The 16,694-nt window shown below is 57.7% G+C and overlaps 1 protein-coding gene across 2 annotated transcripts in view; it reads left to right on the top strand.

Annotated features, from left to right (window-relative positions):
* Positions 1–16,694, top strand: part of PPARGC1B (PPARG coactivator 1 beta) — a 58,039-nt gene that overhangs the window by 23,517 nt on the left and 17,828 nt on the right. For both annotated transcript variants that reach the window (XR_012630877.1, XM_074884034.1), the window contains exons 2-3: positions 12,276–12,449; positions 15,026–15,238. Coding sequence is in view for 1 of the 2 variants with exons in the window: in XM_074884034.1 (XP_074740135.1) it covers positions 12,276–12,449; positions 15,026–15,238 (387 nt within the window). In the remaining variant the exon portion in view is untranslated. The remainder of the gene's footprint in view (positions 1–12,275; positions 12,450–15,025; positions 15,239–16,694) is intronic.

Here is a 16,694-nt window from a genome sequence, read left to right as displayed (position 1 = left end):
GACATGGTGCTGCCAGGGCAGAGGTGGCCTCCCGTGTGCTGGAGGGGATCCTCAGCTCTGATGCTCCCAACCTGGAGGCAGATGCTGGGTCAGACCAGTTCCTGGGCACTGGGCTGTCAGATCCAGATTTTAGGTCTGGATTTCAGGCCAGCCTGCCCAGAGGTCTCTGGCTTTATGTTGATCTCTGGATTAGCTAGGGTCAAAAATTGGGGGGACAAGGCTTGGGAGCAGGCAAGCTCAGGACAGGGTTGTGAGGAGCTGCCACAGGACATGGAGCGGGTGAAAGAGTTTAATTTAAGCATAGGAAGTCGTGTTTGTGGGCTTCACCCCCACTGGTTCTGGGGGGCAGAAGGGTCCCAGCCCCCAGCTGCCGCAGGTGTGCAGCTCCTGCGCCCCGCCGGAGCCTGTCGGGCTGGGGTTTTGGGGAGGGGAAAGGTGTGGTCCCTTGCAGGGGGGAATTTGGAATAGTGTGAAGCTTTGTGTATGTGGGTGATCGCCCGGGTTTACATGTGCTCCTGAAGGAGTGTTTTGCCCTCGGAGGGATTTTTGTATCTGGAGATCTTGGAGCAGTTTCTTTCCGGGGTGAGTCAGTTGTTTGCGGGGGGGAGTGGAGTGCCCAGTCCCGACGCCGGGGAAAGCTTGCAGTAGCAGCCGGGGTGGCTTCCAGAAATGCTCCCTGCAGAGCCAAAAGCAGGGACAGAGCCCTAGCCCCAGGTCTCTGGGGGCAGGTGGCCTGGTTGGGACACCTGCCACTTCCCGGAACACTGGCAGAGCTCCGGTGCAGACCCAGGCACAGCAAAGCCGGTTGGTGTAGCACTGGGAAATCCCCAGGCCAAACAGGTTGTGCTAGTGAAAGTGCAGCGGGCGCTGGCACCTCCACCATCCACCCTGTGAGCCGTGGTCATGAGACCTGCTGTAACCCGCTCTCATTTCACCTTCCCGTGCCTCAGTTTCCCCACTGTAATAATTGGAATAGTATCAATACCATTGATCAGTTAATACTGGTTATTTCGTAGCACTGATGATGCCCACCTGGAAAACACCCAGCTGTTCAGCTACCCCCTTCCCCACCACTCTGTTAGGTGGTTTGAGTCACTGAAGGGGCGATGCAGCCATGCCAGCTCTCAGCAGTTTTGGGGTGCTGGGGCTGGCACAGCCCTCCCTGGGCAAGCCCAGGAGGTGGCAGCACCCACGCCGTGCCTGCCCACCAATGCCTGGGCTCCCCCGCTCCCCCCTTGCTGGCTTTCCCAGGGGGCGCAGCCAGACTCATGCCGGAGTGGAGCCAAGCGGCGACCATACTGGGTGGTGACACATCTCCTCCGTCCAGAACACCACCAGGCACTGTGCAGAAAATGGGCAGTAATTTAATCAGGGAGCCTGCAGTGGCTGGCTGATGGGCCCAGCCAAAGGGGGAGAGGAGGGAGCCCCCAGTTCAGGAGAAGAGATGGGGGACCCCTCTCCTTGCTCTTGCAGGGATGGGGAGCAGTGAGGTGCAGGCAGCGTGGCCATGCCATGGGGTGCCAGGGCCTTGTGCAGGGCAGCAGGCAGGAGCTGGCTGGGCAAGGGGGATGCAGCAAGGGGTGGCCGACAGCACCTGCCCGCCTATAGCAGGGAGGGCTGGGCAGGGCTGGCGCTTCCACCCCCGCCGGGACATGGGCCTGGGCACGCATGGACAGGCCTGGTGGGAGAGTACAAACAGATCTGAGCAGTTTTGCCCTTTCCACAGTGGTTTTCATCCTTCGAGGCCTCATAACTCTAGATGAAAACTTCATTTTTCACGTGGGAGCTGGGCACAGAAAGGGCTCCCCCAAAGCCCCCCCTGGCAGGAGGGCCAGCACAGCTGGTGTCTGGCAGGAGAAAGGGTCCGTTGAGGGTCACAGTGGGTTGGGTTTGGTGATGGTGCCCTGACCCCTGGCAGGGCACGGTGTGTCACTGGAGCGTGCCTATGGCAGAAGAGTGTCAGGGCTGGACTCGCTGGGAGGTCAGGCTAATGCGGGAGGATCCTCCTTGCGCTTTCTTAACCCCAGCTTGAGCCTTCCTTGTCTCCCACCTCATCCTGATTAGCGCTAAGAGGGTGCTTTGCTGCCGGCGGTGCAGACATCAGTGAACAGTACAGGGCACCACACTGTCTTCCATGGCAGGGAAGGCTTCAACACCTCTCTGAGCTTCAGTACAAAACCTACAGTCTGGGAAGCAGGCAGGAGACATGCTTTCCTCCCTCCCCTGCTTGCCACCTCCCTGGCAAAAGAGACTGGGAGAGCTTCTGGCAGGGGAAGTGGCTGCCTGGACAGTCCCTCCTCTGCACGGGAGCATCAGCGAGGTCCTATGGCGTGGGGAGGTGAAGAGCATCATGCAGATGATGGCCACAGACACCACAGACCTGGAAGAGGGCTGTGGTGTCCAGCAGTCAGCAGGTTTTCTCCACCCGCTCATCAGATGTGTATGTAAAGGGGCAGGATTCTGGCTGGCTTTGACCTCAGCTCTCGTTGCACAGCCATGGATCTGCTGACATGGAGTGCCAGAATGCGCCAGGAATTACAGCCCCGCCGCCGAGCGCGGCAGAGCCAGGCTGCATGCCGAGCTACTGCCTCCCATTAGCTGCCACCCAGAAAGCCCTGTGTTTGGTGTCCCGAGCCAGGGGAGGAGGATATTTCAGTAATGATAGTTCACCCTGAGCTGGCCTCCCCTGCCCTGTCATTTCACAGCCTCAAAGCAGCAACCCCAGAGCTGGCGGCATGGTGGGACGAGTGGCTCTGGTGCAGCTGAGGTCCTGCCCCGCCGGCACGCTCACTCCCTGCTGCCTGCCCGTGGGCCCCAAAAGCTTCCCGGCTTCCCCCCATTGCCTCTGCCAGCCCCTGGGAGTAGTTCAGGGATTCCCAGGACCACAGGCTGCGGCTGTGGCTCCCTGACAAAGCCAAGGGGAGCTTTCCAAGCACAACACCGTGGAAGATCCTGAGGCTGTGGCTGCGGGGGGGGAGCACGGCGGAGGCTGGGATCACCTGGGCAGCTCTGGGCAGCTCTGGAGCTGGAACGGGAACCCAACGTGGCATGACATGGTGATGTCTACCATGCTCCCTGTGGGCAGTGGCTCTGCTTTCCTTCTTGTGCTACGGCAGGTTTAGCTTCACTCGTAGTGTGGGGAGCTGGAGGGACAGTTGCTCTCTGTCTCCTGGCAGGGATTTGCTCTTGCAGACAGCTGAGAGGAGTGAAGAGCTGCTGGTGACAGGGCGAACAGTGCCCACAGAGCTGAACTGACGTTAGCTGCAAAGGGCTGTGCCACAGGAGGACATTTGCAATATCCTCCAGACAGAAAGCGGCTCGTGGAGCCCTGCCCGCCTGCGAGCTGGTGACCAAACCTCCACAGGGACCTGTGGCTGGAGCAGGGCAGGGGCAGGGCTGCTCCTTCTCCAGCCCCTGCGGCCACTCCAACCCTGGGGGAGCCTCCTCGCTGTCATCCCTCTGCCCACAGCCGTCACGTGACTGCTGGCTGCCAGGACATCAGAAGAGGAAGGTCTGAAAATAATTGCCCCCTCATGTTTTCCTTTCAAATGGAGGGAGTTGCCATCGTGGGGAATTTTTGTGACCAGCACAGCTGGCTAATAGTCAGCTCCTTGGTGAGTCAGGCACTTGCCCCCTCCCATGGCGCAGTCTGGCCCCCCTGTGCTGCCAGCCTGGCTGGAGCTTAGGGGCACCCCTGCTCCTGGGGCTCCCCAGCCTGCCACAGCCTTTCCTGCCACCCCCAGCTGTGAGTGTAAGCGAGTGTAAGCAGTCCCGAGAGTTTCGGGTCTCCATGCCCCCACTGGCCTTGGCCACGGCCCCCACTGCTCCCTGTGCCGCTGGGCATCCTCTGTGCAGAGCCCCTCGAGGTTGCCACCTCTTGCTCTGTCCTTGCCCCGCACAGGCTGTGCTGCCTCGCTGGAGAAATGCTGTGGTGAGGAGGTTGACTATCGTGCTAGAGTGCAGCACCTGCCTGCTCCTGCCTCTGCATCGTTCCCCACAGCCAGGGGATCACATGGCAGGGCTGGAGAACTCCTGAGCTGATGGAACATTTCAATTCCCACTGTGGTTTTGTACCCGGCTCAGCACATGCCGGTTGCTGTCTGTTGGTCCTGCCTTTGTTTTTGAGGCAGATAACAAGGAATTTCTTAGAAAACACCACCAGTGTTCAGGACCAGGCCTGTGCTCTGCCCAGCTGATGCCATCGAGCAGTGCCAGCCCCGCTGCTGGCAGCAGCACCCGTTGGTGACTGGGGCAAGGCTGGCAGCAGCCGCTGGCGTGTACGTATTTGGGGGTGCTGCTCTCTGCAGTGCCAGATCGGTGGGCGGTGGGCCGTGTTTGCCAGGCTGGCTGCTGGCAGGGTTGGGATGGGGATGCTGCTGTTTGGCTCGAGGGGTGCAGGATAAAGCTGTCACGCTTCTCCTGAGGTGGGAGACACTGTTATCAGCATGCTGTGTGTGCCCGAGCGCGCTGGCACTGCCCGGACAGCCCTCTGCCCGGCAGACTGTATCCTGGGGACATGGCAGCAGCCGCAGCCGGCACGGCACGGCGCTTGGCCACAACCAGTGGGCATGTGCTCTTTCCATTAGCCAGTGTTGAGAGAGGAGTGTCCTTCTCTGAGAACAGCCTGTTCCCCGCTGCGTCCACCTGCTGCCCCCTCTCCTTGCACGGGGCAAAACAACCATCAGTTCTCCTTTTCTGCCCTTGCCTGGTGTTTGGTGGTGCTGCCCTGGCGCTGGCGGCGGTGCCGGAGGGTGCCGGCAGTGGGGAGGTGCTCTGGGCTCTGTGCGGGATGACTGGGGCTGTGGCATCTCCCTGGCTCCAGTGGGTCCTGCAGCCCTGGGCTGGCCCGTCCCAGAGCTCAGGCAGAAATAAAGTGGACTCTGTAATTTGGAGCGTAAATAAACAGCTGCCGAGTATAGTACGAACATGCAGCTCTGTAACATGTGATATACTTTGCCGCTGCCCTTCTTCCTAAACCCGACACACCTTTGTTTAAAGTGTTCCAGCAGAGCGTTGTTTATTCAGGGCATTATTACTAGTATCTCAGGCTCCTTTTTTCTATCCTGTGACTCAAGGATAGCTTAGTGCAATTTCTTCCATCTTTCCTCCATATCAAAGATATCCTGGCAAGTTCGTGTTTATTGTTTGCAGTTAATGTTTAATATTTCCTACTACTGGCATCTCATGGTTGATCTTAATTACACCTTTCTAATGTAAGACAAAAGTCAGCGAGCGAGACCATGTTCATGCTCGGGCTGCAGCTCGGAGCCTGGCACTGAGCACCCCTCGTCCTGCTGGTGCCGCTGGGCCGGCTACTGCCTGCACCTGCTCCCCTCGCCCGCTCTGCACCGGGAGGGCGGCTGCTCCACGCGTGTGGGTGTGGGGTGTCCGGCGTGGGGCCGGGCACTGCCGCCGCAGCTCCCACGTGCCATGGCAATGCGGACAAGCTGCTGTTGTTTTTAAGCAGCTCGAGTGGAAGAAAGGATCAACCTGCTATTTGTTTCGTCCAGGCTTTAAATGCTAGTGCTGTTTTTCCTTCCTGTTGGCTGGGCTGAATTGGTAAAACAGATTAGTAGGAATTAAAAAAATTAGAAATCAAAGGAGTGCAGAGGGTGAAGCGCCCTGCTCCTAGCAGGACAGCGAGGTGTTGTACACCTCTGTGCTGACCTGGGAGTCTGGGAGATTCGTGTGCTCCTTTTCCCGCAAAACTGGGGAGGTGGATGAGGGGGCAGTAGCCTGCTGCTGCACAGCCCTGCCTCTGCACTCCTCCTGCCTCCCTCCACCGTGTCACGCCGGTGGGTTTGCAGGCAGGGACCTCTCTGTCTTTGCTGCCTCTTGAGGAGGGACTGCTTGCCCCCCACTTTGGGGCTCTCAGGATATAAATATCGGGGGGTGGCGAGGGCCAGCCAGGCCAAGGCACAACCTGACACCACCTCTCCCTCATTCACAGTGACATTTTGTCAAATGCCAGTGGGGAGGGGGGTTGCTTATCTGCTGGCACACACTCCAGTGACCTTCACAGTTCTGGCCAGGTGCCTCCTTGCTGTATTTACACTTATTTATAGTTCTCTCCTCCATCCCCACCTCTGCCCTCCTCCTTGGTACTGGAGGGGGGCTGCCCGCCCTATGCAGTTCCCTCTGGGCAGGTTGGGCTGCGAGGGAGCTGGTGAGACCTTGGAGATGATAAGGGCCTAGCAGCACCCAGCTTTGACCCCCCCCCAGGGTGCTGTGGCGTGACTACCTTGGGACCACATCCCCTGGGTGGGAGCCATGGGGACAGCAGGGTGCACCCCAGGGGTGGACGGGGCTGGGTTTGGCCCTGGCATGGGTCATGGTAGCTGTGTGGCCCCATCGCCTCCCCACTCCAGTGCTGGGGCAGCCCAGGAGGGTGCTGGGGGTCTGCAGGCACCCATCCCTGCCTGCCCAAGTAGGGGTCCCCCGTGCCTGAAGCAGCTAGCGGGGTGGGCAGCCGTGCCCACCACAGCACCAGCCAGCCCGCTGCCCGGGGGAGAGTTCATGCCCGTGAAACAGCCGCCCGGCGCCCGTCTGCCTGCATGGCTGTAATCCCCATTTCAAGCAGTCTGTAATTACGGATTTCCCTGATAAGCCCGGACAGCTCTTTCCAAAACCCCTGCCCAAGGATTTTCTTTCCTTTTTAGAGACAAGCCTGGGGTGAGGGCAAGGAGGGGGAAACCCCCCGGCTGGCTGCAAACGTGGGCACCGGGAGCCGGCGCTGCCCGTGCCACCGAGGGAGGGCTGGCAGGACCCGGCACTTCATGTTCTCGGCATTTCTCACCTTCTGCTGGTTTGGGTCCCAGCCTAAACGCTACTGGCTAATTTGGGGCTCTGTCTCCAGTGCATGTGGATGTATATTTATCCCTTAATGCTTTGGGTAGGCACTTGGCTGTAGGGAGGGAGGAGGCTCCGTGCAGGACTGAGTCACCGCTTTGGCTCCTTGGCGAGGAGATGGGCTGCTTGTCTCTGGCCAGTTCCTATGGCCCCTCTGAGGAGCTGCCACTTTCCTTCCTTTTTTCTATACAGCAAAGTGGCGTGTGAGTGACAAGGCAATTGCAAAGCATCCTGGAGCCATGTATGCAGGCAGCAATGCAAATCTGGCCTCCCAGGCTTAAACAGGATTAAGCTCCTGCGAAGGCACTGCGCCCCTCCAGCAGCGCTTCCACGCCGGCAGACTTCAGAAGCTGAAACTTTTGCAGCCTCACTAAGCACGAGCACAATGCATGTGCCATTACCCGGTGCTCTTGGAACTCACTGAAAAATACTTGGCCACAACTTCAAGGGGCTGGACCTAGGGGTTTTGCAGATAAGGGAAATTTCTACCTGTGCTGTTGTCAGGGGTGTGACAGAGGAGAGGGCCTGCAGATCTCTCTGTCACGGTCACTGCCCCATCCCCAGCCCCTCTGAGCCAGTTAAGCACCACAGGCACTGGCCAGCTGAGCTCTCTTGCTTGCCCTGTTTAGGCTGCTACTGCTTGGCCTCAGGACTGCGGTTCCTCCAAGACGGTGTCCGGAGGCGGCATCACTTTGCTTCTTTCCCAGGCTTGCCGCAGGGAAGGCAAAACCCCAAAGCATCAGCATTTGCCTGAAAGCTGCTGATCCAGGTGGCAGGAGCCTGTTTTCAGACTGGCAGGCAAGAGGGCTGTGCTCTGCCTGCTCCCCGGGCAAGCTGGCTTCACACACGTGGAGCCAAGGTCTGCTCTCGGTGCCCCCAGAAGCCAGCAGCCTGGCCCCACCCAGCCTCTCCAGCCCCACTGACCACAGGTTTAGTCTGAGCAGCCCAAGTTGACACTGAAAAAGAGGAAAACATTTCCTGTCTTGTTAATCCAATATTTGAATTAGAGTTGGGCTTGGAGAGGAACCTCATTTCTCTACAGAGATAAGGCCTCACTTGCTCCCGCACTAGAGTTAGCACTGCTCCAAAGCAGGAGAAGGACCTGGAAGGGGAAATGTCCTATCTGATGTCCTCACGATGCTGGGAGCCAGCGCTGAGCTGTGCTCAACGGGGCATCCTTGGATGTGGCTCTAGCCAGTGGCAGCCCTCACTCTGATGCAGGTCCATCCTGGGACACGTACCGGAGCTGCTGGGGACACTGGAGGTGGTTGCCCGCATTGGTCACCCTCACGACTGGGCAGGAAGATGGGGCTAACCCCCATGTCAGCTCCTCGTCCTGCTTCACCTTGCCACTGCCCCAGGAAGGGCAAAGACTGAGGGCTTTGCAAAAGGACGGAGAGTTGGAGCAGCAGGTGCCCTGGAGGGTGCAGTCCCCAGAGCACCCAGGAGCTTTTCCATTTGCAGCCCCAGGAGACAAAGGGATGCTGACCAAGGAGCCACCAGAAGCTCTCAAATTGATTTGCTCACATGGAGTTTCCAGGAGAAGGCATAGCACAGGCTGGGGGGTGGAGCTAGTCCCTCCTCACCTGCAGTGCTTAGGGAGAGGCCCTGCTGCTTCTTGTCTGGAAACATCTAGGTGCAGCCGAGGCTCCCTGGGACAGGAGAGTTGGCGAGGTGACCTCTGGATGTCCTTGACTGACACTTTGGAGACTGTCCCTTGTGCTTTCTTGCTATTGCCAGCTCCACCATGGTGGATATGGATGGTGCAGCCGTGGCGGGCACAGAGCCCTCCTGCTCTCCAGGCTGTCCCTGGACACGCACAGCATGGCTTCTGCCGAATCCAACTGCCTTGTCAGGGGCACGAAATGAGCACAAACCCTCAGTGCACAGGTCCCTGCCAGCCTCCTGGGGCAACCCCCGCTCCCATGATTGAAGTTATAAACCCCTCGCAGTGGGGAAGGGCTGTCCAAGCTCAGCAGTAAATGAATAAAACCGTTAATGCTCTGTCCTCCCAGCAAGCAAAGCCTCTGCAGAGGCAAAGCTCCTTGCTACATGCAAGCGAGTATCAGCTGCCTCTTTGTCCTGTAATTGTTGTGTTTCTGCTAGGGCTGAGGTCAGGGTTGGTTCATGCTTCAAAGAAAGCTGAGGAGGATGGCTCTGAATGGAGGCCGTTCCCCCAGATGCTCTCCACCTTTTAGCTGTAGTTTTCAGGTGCAGCTGCAGGGACTGCTGCTGCTGGAGGGGATGCCCAGGCTTGGGCTCCTGCTCCCCCAGAGGATGTAGGTGTGTGGCACTGGGGCACCCGTGTAGCTGCCTGGGCATCCCTCTTCCCCAGAGCAGGGATTCATCAAAGTCACAATGAGCTGCCGGCAGTTGTCTGGTCACAGCCACAGTGCAGTGCACACAGGCCAGGTGTCTGGGCTGGAGGATGCCTCCGAATTTTTGAGCATGTCTCCATGGGTGTTTGCTGGCTGCACACCAAGAACCCATGGCTGATCTTCCTACAAACTCCCAAGTAAAATTAGAACAAAAGTTCACTCCTCTCCCAAGGCAGCAGGAAATGCAAAGGGTGGGAAAAGGGAAAGTCAGAGCAGATGAGGTCCAGTGCCCGCAGGCAGCCTCCCCATCACTGCTGCCACCCCCTACCCAGGCAGGGGGCTGCGTCCTCTCCCACCCCTGTGGCCAGCCCAGAGGGGCTCTGCTCTCAGCGTTCAGTGCTGGGCTAGCGGTGCTTGGAGTGATGGATTCCCTCCAGAGGCTCAAGTCCTCAGCGACTGGACTGGTTAAATGACCCTTTCTAGGAGAGGGGGTTGGCTGGAGCCACGGCTTCGCGCTGGGGTGTCCTGCTGGGTACCTGTGCGAGCGGCCACCCTGAGCAAAGGCTCTCCCCACTTTTTCTGAGGAGGAGGATGACCGGTGCAGGCAGAGCTGAGTTTTCAGGCACTCCTGACCTGTGCTAGCTGGAAACCTGGGAGCATCCACTGCCAACCTCTGCCTACAGCGTGCATACAGCGTGGCAGTGGCAGGGCACTCCTGCCTCCGGGGTGCCCAGAGAGAGCTCAGCAGCATTAGATTGCAGGAGTTTATTTTTACCCAGCCTTGTTGCCAATGGGGACATGTCACATCTGTGGAGTTGATCAAAAGACATCCCGAGCACTGGTGTCAGCTGCTCCTTGTGATCTCAGCACCAGGATCTTTTCCCTTGTGGCATATCAAAAGGAGCAGGAGAATTTGACTGCTTTGCTATTTTTAATTGAACACACACACGCACACACAGAGACACACATATATATATGTATGTATGGCTTTTCTAAAAATAAAAGCCTTTGCCTGTGTTCCCATGGGAAGATTTGGGGAGAAGGGGGAGCCAAAGTTGTTACAAGACTTCTTCTGGAGCAGGCACAGGAGTGGTGGCAGGAAAGCAGGGACAAGCCACAGCAGGTAATGGACACATCTGAAAGGCCAAAGGACGTCTGATCCCAGAGCAGCCCAGGATGTCCCTGAGCAGAGGGGACAGGAGGGGGGAAAGGTAACATCTGCATCCCCCAGAGCTGGCAGTGATGAGGACAGGGACCCTTGACCTGCTACATGCTCCCTGACCACCCAGGGACCAAAGGTTTTTGCAGGGCAGGTTTGAAGAGCCCCAGCCTTGGGGGGCCCATGAGGAGTATCCAGATCCCGGAGCCGTTCAGGTGTTTGCATAAACTTTTTTTGTGCCTGATATACTTGCTGGCACCACGCTCATGGATGTCTACCTCATACACTTCCCTCCAGCAGCAGGGCGGAGGGAGGGCACTGGGGGGGAGCATCCTCCCAGCGCCGGGGCAGCTCCCTGGCTCCTGGCAGTACTTTGCCTGTACTTGCAGCTCCCTGCAGCCCCTGGCCCTGCTGCGGCCATGGGCACAGCCGGGCTGGCAGTTCATTGCCAGGACACAGCACTGGCTTGCTATGGGGCTGTGAAGCTGCTCTCCCTTACCCTTGCTGCATCCTCCAAACTGCTCACCCTTTCTTCCACCGCCCCTGGGATGGGACGGATGGAAAGCAGGTGAGAAATGCAAAATGGGAGTGGGTGTGTGCACAGGAGTGTCCTTTGGTATGTCACAGGATGTCCTAAACCCAGTGGGGAGCATGGCATGCAGGCTCCTCAGCCTATGGGAACACAGTTAACACTCCCAGAGTATCCCAATTAAAAAAAAAAAAAGAGAAGAGAAAGAAACACTGTCTTTTCCATTCCTGAAGCTCAGTTTGAAATCCCTTTTCCTTCCCATTGAGTGTTGGAGGAGACCCTTCCAGGGCATTTCAGGAGGGAAGGCCCCCATGTTCTCCTGCCCCTGCAGCCTCTCTTACATGCTCAGATGTTTGCCTGCTCCAAAATCCATTTGCTCTGTAAATAAACTTGCTTCCCTCATTGCCAGAAAACTCCCCCTGGGCAGCCAATACCAGGAGAAGTCACACCAGACCTTTCCCCTCTGTGTTTGAACCTGGACATCGGGGGCAAAACCAAGCACGACCTGAGGGGTCAGCCCTTGCTCCTGCAGGTGCTGGATGCAGCTGCGGGGCTTTGTGGCCAGGCAGCAGCTGGGAGCCAGGCAGAAGCAGGCAGGTCCCAGCTCCTTTCTGTGGTTAAATGGAGACTTTTAGCTCAGTTCCTAGAGCTCGCATCCCCCTGTTTGCACCCAGACATCAATTCGTTTCCATGGCATTTTTCTCATCCTGCATGTGTGATGTGGGGACCAGGGTCTGTATTGCCTCGGCGGTGCCTTGGGACGTGCAGGACATGCAGCTTGCCCAGAGGGACTGTCCCCGAGCAGTTCAGTGCCATGTGGCGGGGACAGGGACGGGGTATGGAGCAGCCACGCTGACCGGGCGTGAGGCTGCCCCGTGCGTTGCTGTCTCATGTGCACCCAAGTCTCTTGCCTTGCTCTGTTATCGCTGATCTCCAGGGCAGCTGGATAACCCTGGATGTCACCCTTAGAGCACCAAAGGCAGGAATGGCTTCACTTTCCCCTAAGAGCAGCAGCAGCTGCTTTGCCACGATCCGGGTGGCTGTGCTGTGCCCTGAGCTTCTGCTCACTGGAGGAGACAAGGCTCTTCCAATGTAGATGCTGCTGTTTTGACACCTGCCACAGCACAGGACACAGGAGAGGGGGTTTGGTGGCAGTTGCGTGGCAGCTTTCAGTAACCAGCAGTGCCAGTGCCAGGCTGTGCAAACCGATTTACAAGATGCTCAGTGAAGAGGTGCTCTCCACTCTCTGCGTTGCCATGTGATTGCTCCTGGAGCCACTTGCCAAAGCTTATTTGAAAGAAGGTCTGAGTAATGGGCTCGAGCAGAGGTGACAGCACATCTCTGCAGGTGGTTGCTGCTGCCTGTTCTGACTGTCCTGTGGTGTGGCAGAGGGCTCACCCCCTTTCTCTTCTCTCCCCAGTACGAGGTGTCCGGTGAGGAGCACCTCTACTCCGACTTCCCTGAGATTGATTTGTCTCAGCTGGATGCCAGTGACTTCGACTCAGCCGGCTGCTTCAGTGAGCTGCAGTGGTGCGGGGAGCACTCGGAGACTGACTCCAGCCAGTACAGCACCGATGACTCCGAGCTCTTCCAGGTACCCCCATCCTCCTGGCACAGGGGACCTGAGGATGGAGGCAGGGGGAGGGCAGGGCAGGGGGAGAAGGAGGGAGGAAGGAGGAGACACACAAAACTATTAATAGCTCCTCCCCAGCTGATTAGTGCTTCATTAATTTGCGCGCCAGCTCTAAATGGGACAAGCAGAGTAAGGCTAATGAGGAGGTGGATGAGCAGGGGAGGGTGCTGAGCCAACCATCCTGTGATGTATTATTAAAAGGGAATTACAGCTGGTGTGCAGCACATCCCGTTCAATTCCCGGGATGGCAGGGTGTGCCAGGGCAGCAGTGTCGGGGTCTCAGGGCTGTGGTGTGGGGCAGGAATATTCATTTCCCAGGAGCAGAAAGCAGCCTCTTCCCCTGGCTCTCCAGCTTTGGCATCCTCCCTGTGTTTGGGGCTGGGATCCCTCTGGCAGAGGGTGGCTGGTTTTGCTCCTCACCTTTGTGCTGGGATGGACCCATCACTGTGCCAGCACCTGGGACTGCGCGGTGCAAAGCAGTGCTGGGGCAGAGGATGCTCCCGGGCACAGGCAGGGATGGTCCTTGTCCTTCAGCACTGTTTTTGCTTCTCCTTGCAAAAAAGCTGAGCATCTTGCAGAGCTGTGACGCCAGGGCAGGGCTGTGAGCACGGCACAGGCAGGTTGGAGGCAGGGAGCTGCCGAGGCTGCCTGGGGACCGGGCGCAGAGCAGGCCAGGCAGGCCGCTCCCCTTTCCCAAAGCTCATGCCATGCCCTGGATGTGTCCTGTCCTTGGGGGCTGGGGTCTCTGTGCCCTCCTGAGCAACACCCAGGCCCTTACCCCCCTTGGACAAAGAGGTTGTGACCCACTGGTGCCTGCTAGTCACCAACTCTGGGTTACATTTTGGGAGGGAAGAGGATCTGTATTTAAACAAGCGTAAAAAAAAAAAGCCCCAATATTTTCTAACCTGGCCATAATAACAACCCTCTGGCTTTTATGCTGTGCTGATGCTATGCTTGAAAATGGTCCAGTCCAGCTGAGGGACCTTCATCACGAGATGCATATTTTCCGCTGAACTTCCTGGGGAAAAGATAAACAGAAAAGAAATGCAAAAGACAGGCCCATTAGGAGCAGTGGAGTATGATGACATGTATCCCACTGAACTTGTATGCACAGTGGTCTCATGCCAGTAACAGGAGGAAAAGAAACAGAGCCAAAAATGGGGCATCCTGCTGCCTTTCCCTGGAGCCTGCTCTAGTAACTGCGAGCAAGGTTAGGGCACGGAACAAAAGATATTTAATTTTCAAACAAGATGAGGGAAACACGGGAGGCTGTGTGCAGTCAACAGTCCTTCTTGCAAGTCTGAATTTACCCCCGTGCTAATTTTATAGCTGATGGTAGCCTGCTTCTTGTTGGACATAAATTACATTCAGAACATGATGGAGGAGGACCAAAAAGAAGGAACTCCTGGCTCACTTCAGCCATTTCTCAGATCTGCATCCTCTTCTGGGCTTTTGCACCTTATTTCCAGACTGGAAGGGGACTGGTGGGCTGTGTGGGACTGAGAGGGCACTGGGAGGGCTGGAGGTGCATCAGCCAAGGCAAAGCCCAGATGGAAAGTGGGGCCCGAGGGGGCAGGTCGGGTGGCGTGCAGGGAGGAGGCAGGAGCATCCCATGGCCCTGCCTGGCCCAGCGCAGCACTGGCACAGTCCCAGCAACTCACAGATCTCCCGTCAGCATCCCCAGATCATGCCGTTCAATGAAAAACATAGATCGGGGAGCTGTAGTATAAAGCCCATCTCATTTTGGGGGCAGTGCTCTGTCGCAGGGTCCCTCACAGAGTGCTGGGCACAACCAGCTTTAAGTGTGAGGGCTGAGAGCCCCTGTCGAGCTAGAGGTGCCTGTGTTTGGGGGTTTTTAGTGAAAACAAATCCTATATTGCTTGTTGCAAGCTGTGGCATCTGGCCAGCAGCGCAGCCTGGGCTAAGCTCCCCCTGTGCCCTCTCAGGGTCCATGCCCTCTTGTCCACTGGGCAGCCCTGGGCTGAGCTCACGACTCTTCACATTTTCTTTGCCTTCCTCATCGGGAGAGCTGCAAATAACCAGCTGTGCCCTCTCGGCCCCCCCCAGCCCCGCAGAGGGCAGGGGGCTGTGCCTGCTCCCTCCCCGGGCTCCCATCCTGGCGGGGTGCTGCTCCCAGCCCTGCTCAGCAGCACTGTGATAGCCAGTGCTGGGGGGACTTGCAGCCCAGAGGCAGAAGGATTTGGGCAAGGAGCCTTTAAATCACACATCCTTTATCTGCTGCTGTTTGTCTCATGGTGGGGTGGAGGCAACTATTGGGAGAGAAGATGCTCTGATTCATTATTTTCCTGCTGGAGGTGCAGGGGGACAGACTGATGATCCTTTTCCAGCTGGGTCTCTCTCCTCCTGATCCCATCCTAGTGCTGTGCTGGGGAAAATCTCTGCCAGGTCCCCTGCAGAGTCACTGGAAAATGTGGGTGCTGGTGTGGCACTGCCAACCCCTCTTCCCTGCTGCCCAGCATCCCCTGGTCCCTCTGCCCAGCCTAACTCCCCCTCTCTTCTCTGCCTGCTCCTTTCAGATAATAGACAGCGAGAACGAAGCACTGCTGGCAGCCCTCACCGAGACATTGGATGATATACAGGGAGATGACATGGGCCTGGCTGCCTTCCGAACTATGGAAGAGGGGGACACGCTCAACCATGCCTACACCTCGCCTGCCCCCTCCCCCAAACCCACCGCCCCGGTCACGGGGGGGCCGCCCCCGGCCCCCGAGTTTGATGAGCTGTCTCTAGTAAGAACCCACTTCCTACTGTTTAAGGTGGATTTGGATGAGCCCCTGATAAGCCGGCTGCATGGGTATGATAGGAAGCAAAGGTCTGAATTTTTTCATTCTAGGCTTAAAACTCTCTTTAACCGTCAATACCAAAGCATATACTTGTATTGTATACGTATACATGTTCTGCATCATTGCTGTCACCTCCATCACCATCCTCACGGGAACAAGCTGTGTGTATACAAATATATATATGAAGGGGGTGGGGGTGGGTGTCAAAGGGGTGGGGGCTGCTTTAGCAAGACCCACACCTGCTTTTAATCGGACCTCCGGATGTGGGGCTGCCCGGGGGTCTCCCTAGCACATCCCAGCCCTGTGCCCATGGGCAATAGTGGCTGCCTCTGCCCGGCTCTGCCTCGGGGCTGAGCTCCCCGCTGCTCTCGCAGGAGGGACAGAGGGGGCTTGGCCGGAGTGTCAGACAGCCCATGCCCTCAGCTTTCAGCAGGAGGGTTTGACCCCCCCCATGCCTTCCACCACAACCCCCTCAGGGGCTGTGCGGCCTCCAATCCCTACAGATTTGGTGATCGGAGCATCCCTCTTGGTTCCCTGCAATATCGGGGCTCCAGCCCCGCTCCCCCTCCTGGCCAGAACTAACTGGCAGCATTTGCTGCAAACCACCGCCGTCCCGGGAGGTCCCCTAGGACAGGGGCACCCAGCCCCCTCACTCCTGGGGCTCACGGACCCCCCAGGGACCCCCAGCCTGGCCCCGGGGTCTCCCCAAAAGCCGGGGCTGTGGCGGGGAGGAGTGACATCCAGTGGTGAGAGCGTGCATTTCCACCGCCCACACCCTGCGCAGGGGGGTATATATCACACACAATATGTATGTGTATATATAGGATGTATACGTTGCAGGGGTGGGGGGGGAAAGGTACTGGTTGCTTCCACCAACAGGAGCTGCACGCCTAAAGCTGTGCGTGCCCCGGTTGACGTTTCCCGACAGACCCTGACCTGGGCACCCCTATTTCTGTCACCCCTTAAAACCCCCCACGCCTGTCCCGGGGCTCTGTGCCCGCCGACCAGTGCAGGAGCCCCAGATCTGTCTCCCCCGTGCAGTCCCCTGGCACCTACGCAGTCGTCTTGCTGTTGAGCTGTTGTCGCCTTTGGTTGTTAGCGCGACATGGGTGGAATATGAAATGTTGTTGCTGGGTGTGGGGTTTGGGGTTTTTTTACCCCCCTAACCAAAAATGGTTTTGGGTAGAAGAAAAATGTTATGCTGACCTTGCCATCAGAAGTGGTGGCACTGTGGGTAACCAAGAGAAAACCCCACTCCCACTGACCATGGGCTGACAGAACGTGTTGGGGAAGATCCTCAACAGGTCCCACAGGGGCTTGCATCTGCAGAATGCCTTGAAAGCTCATTAGTGAGTCGAGGCACTCTCTGGATGTTTCGGCTAAATGAGCCTTGCACGGGGAC

The sequence above is a fragment of the Strix uralensis genome, chromosome 14 (genome assembly GCF_047716275.1).
Source record: "Strix uralensis isolate ZFMK-TIS-50842 chromosome 14, bStrUra1, whole genome shotgun sequence".
In the NCBI taxonomy this organism is placed as follows: domain Eukaryota; kingdom Metazoa; phylum Chordata; class Aves; order Strigiformes; family Strigidae; genus Strix; species Strix uralensis.
The sequence above is the reverse complement of the archived record's forward strand: the minus strand, read 5'-3'. Positions and strand labels throughout refer to the sequence as shown.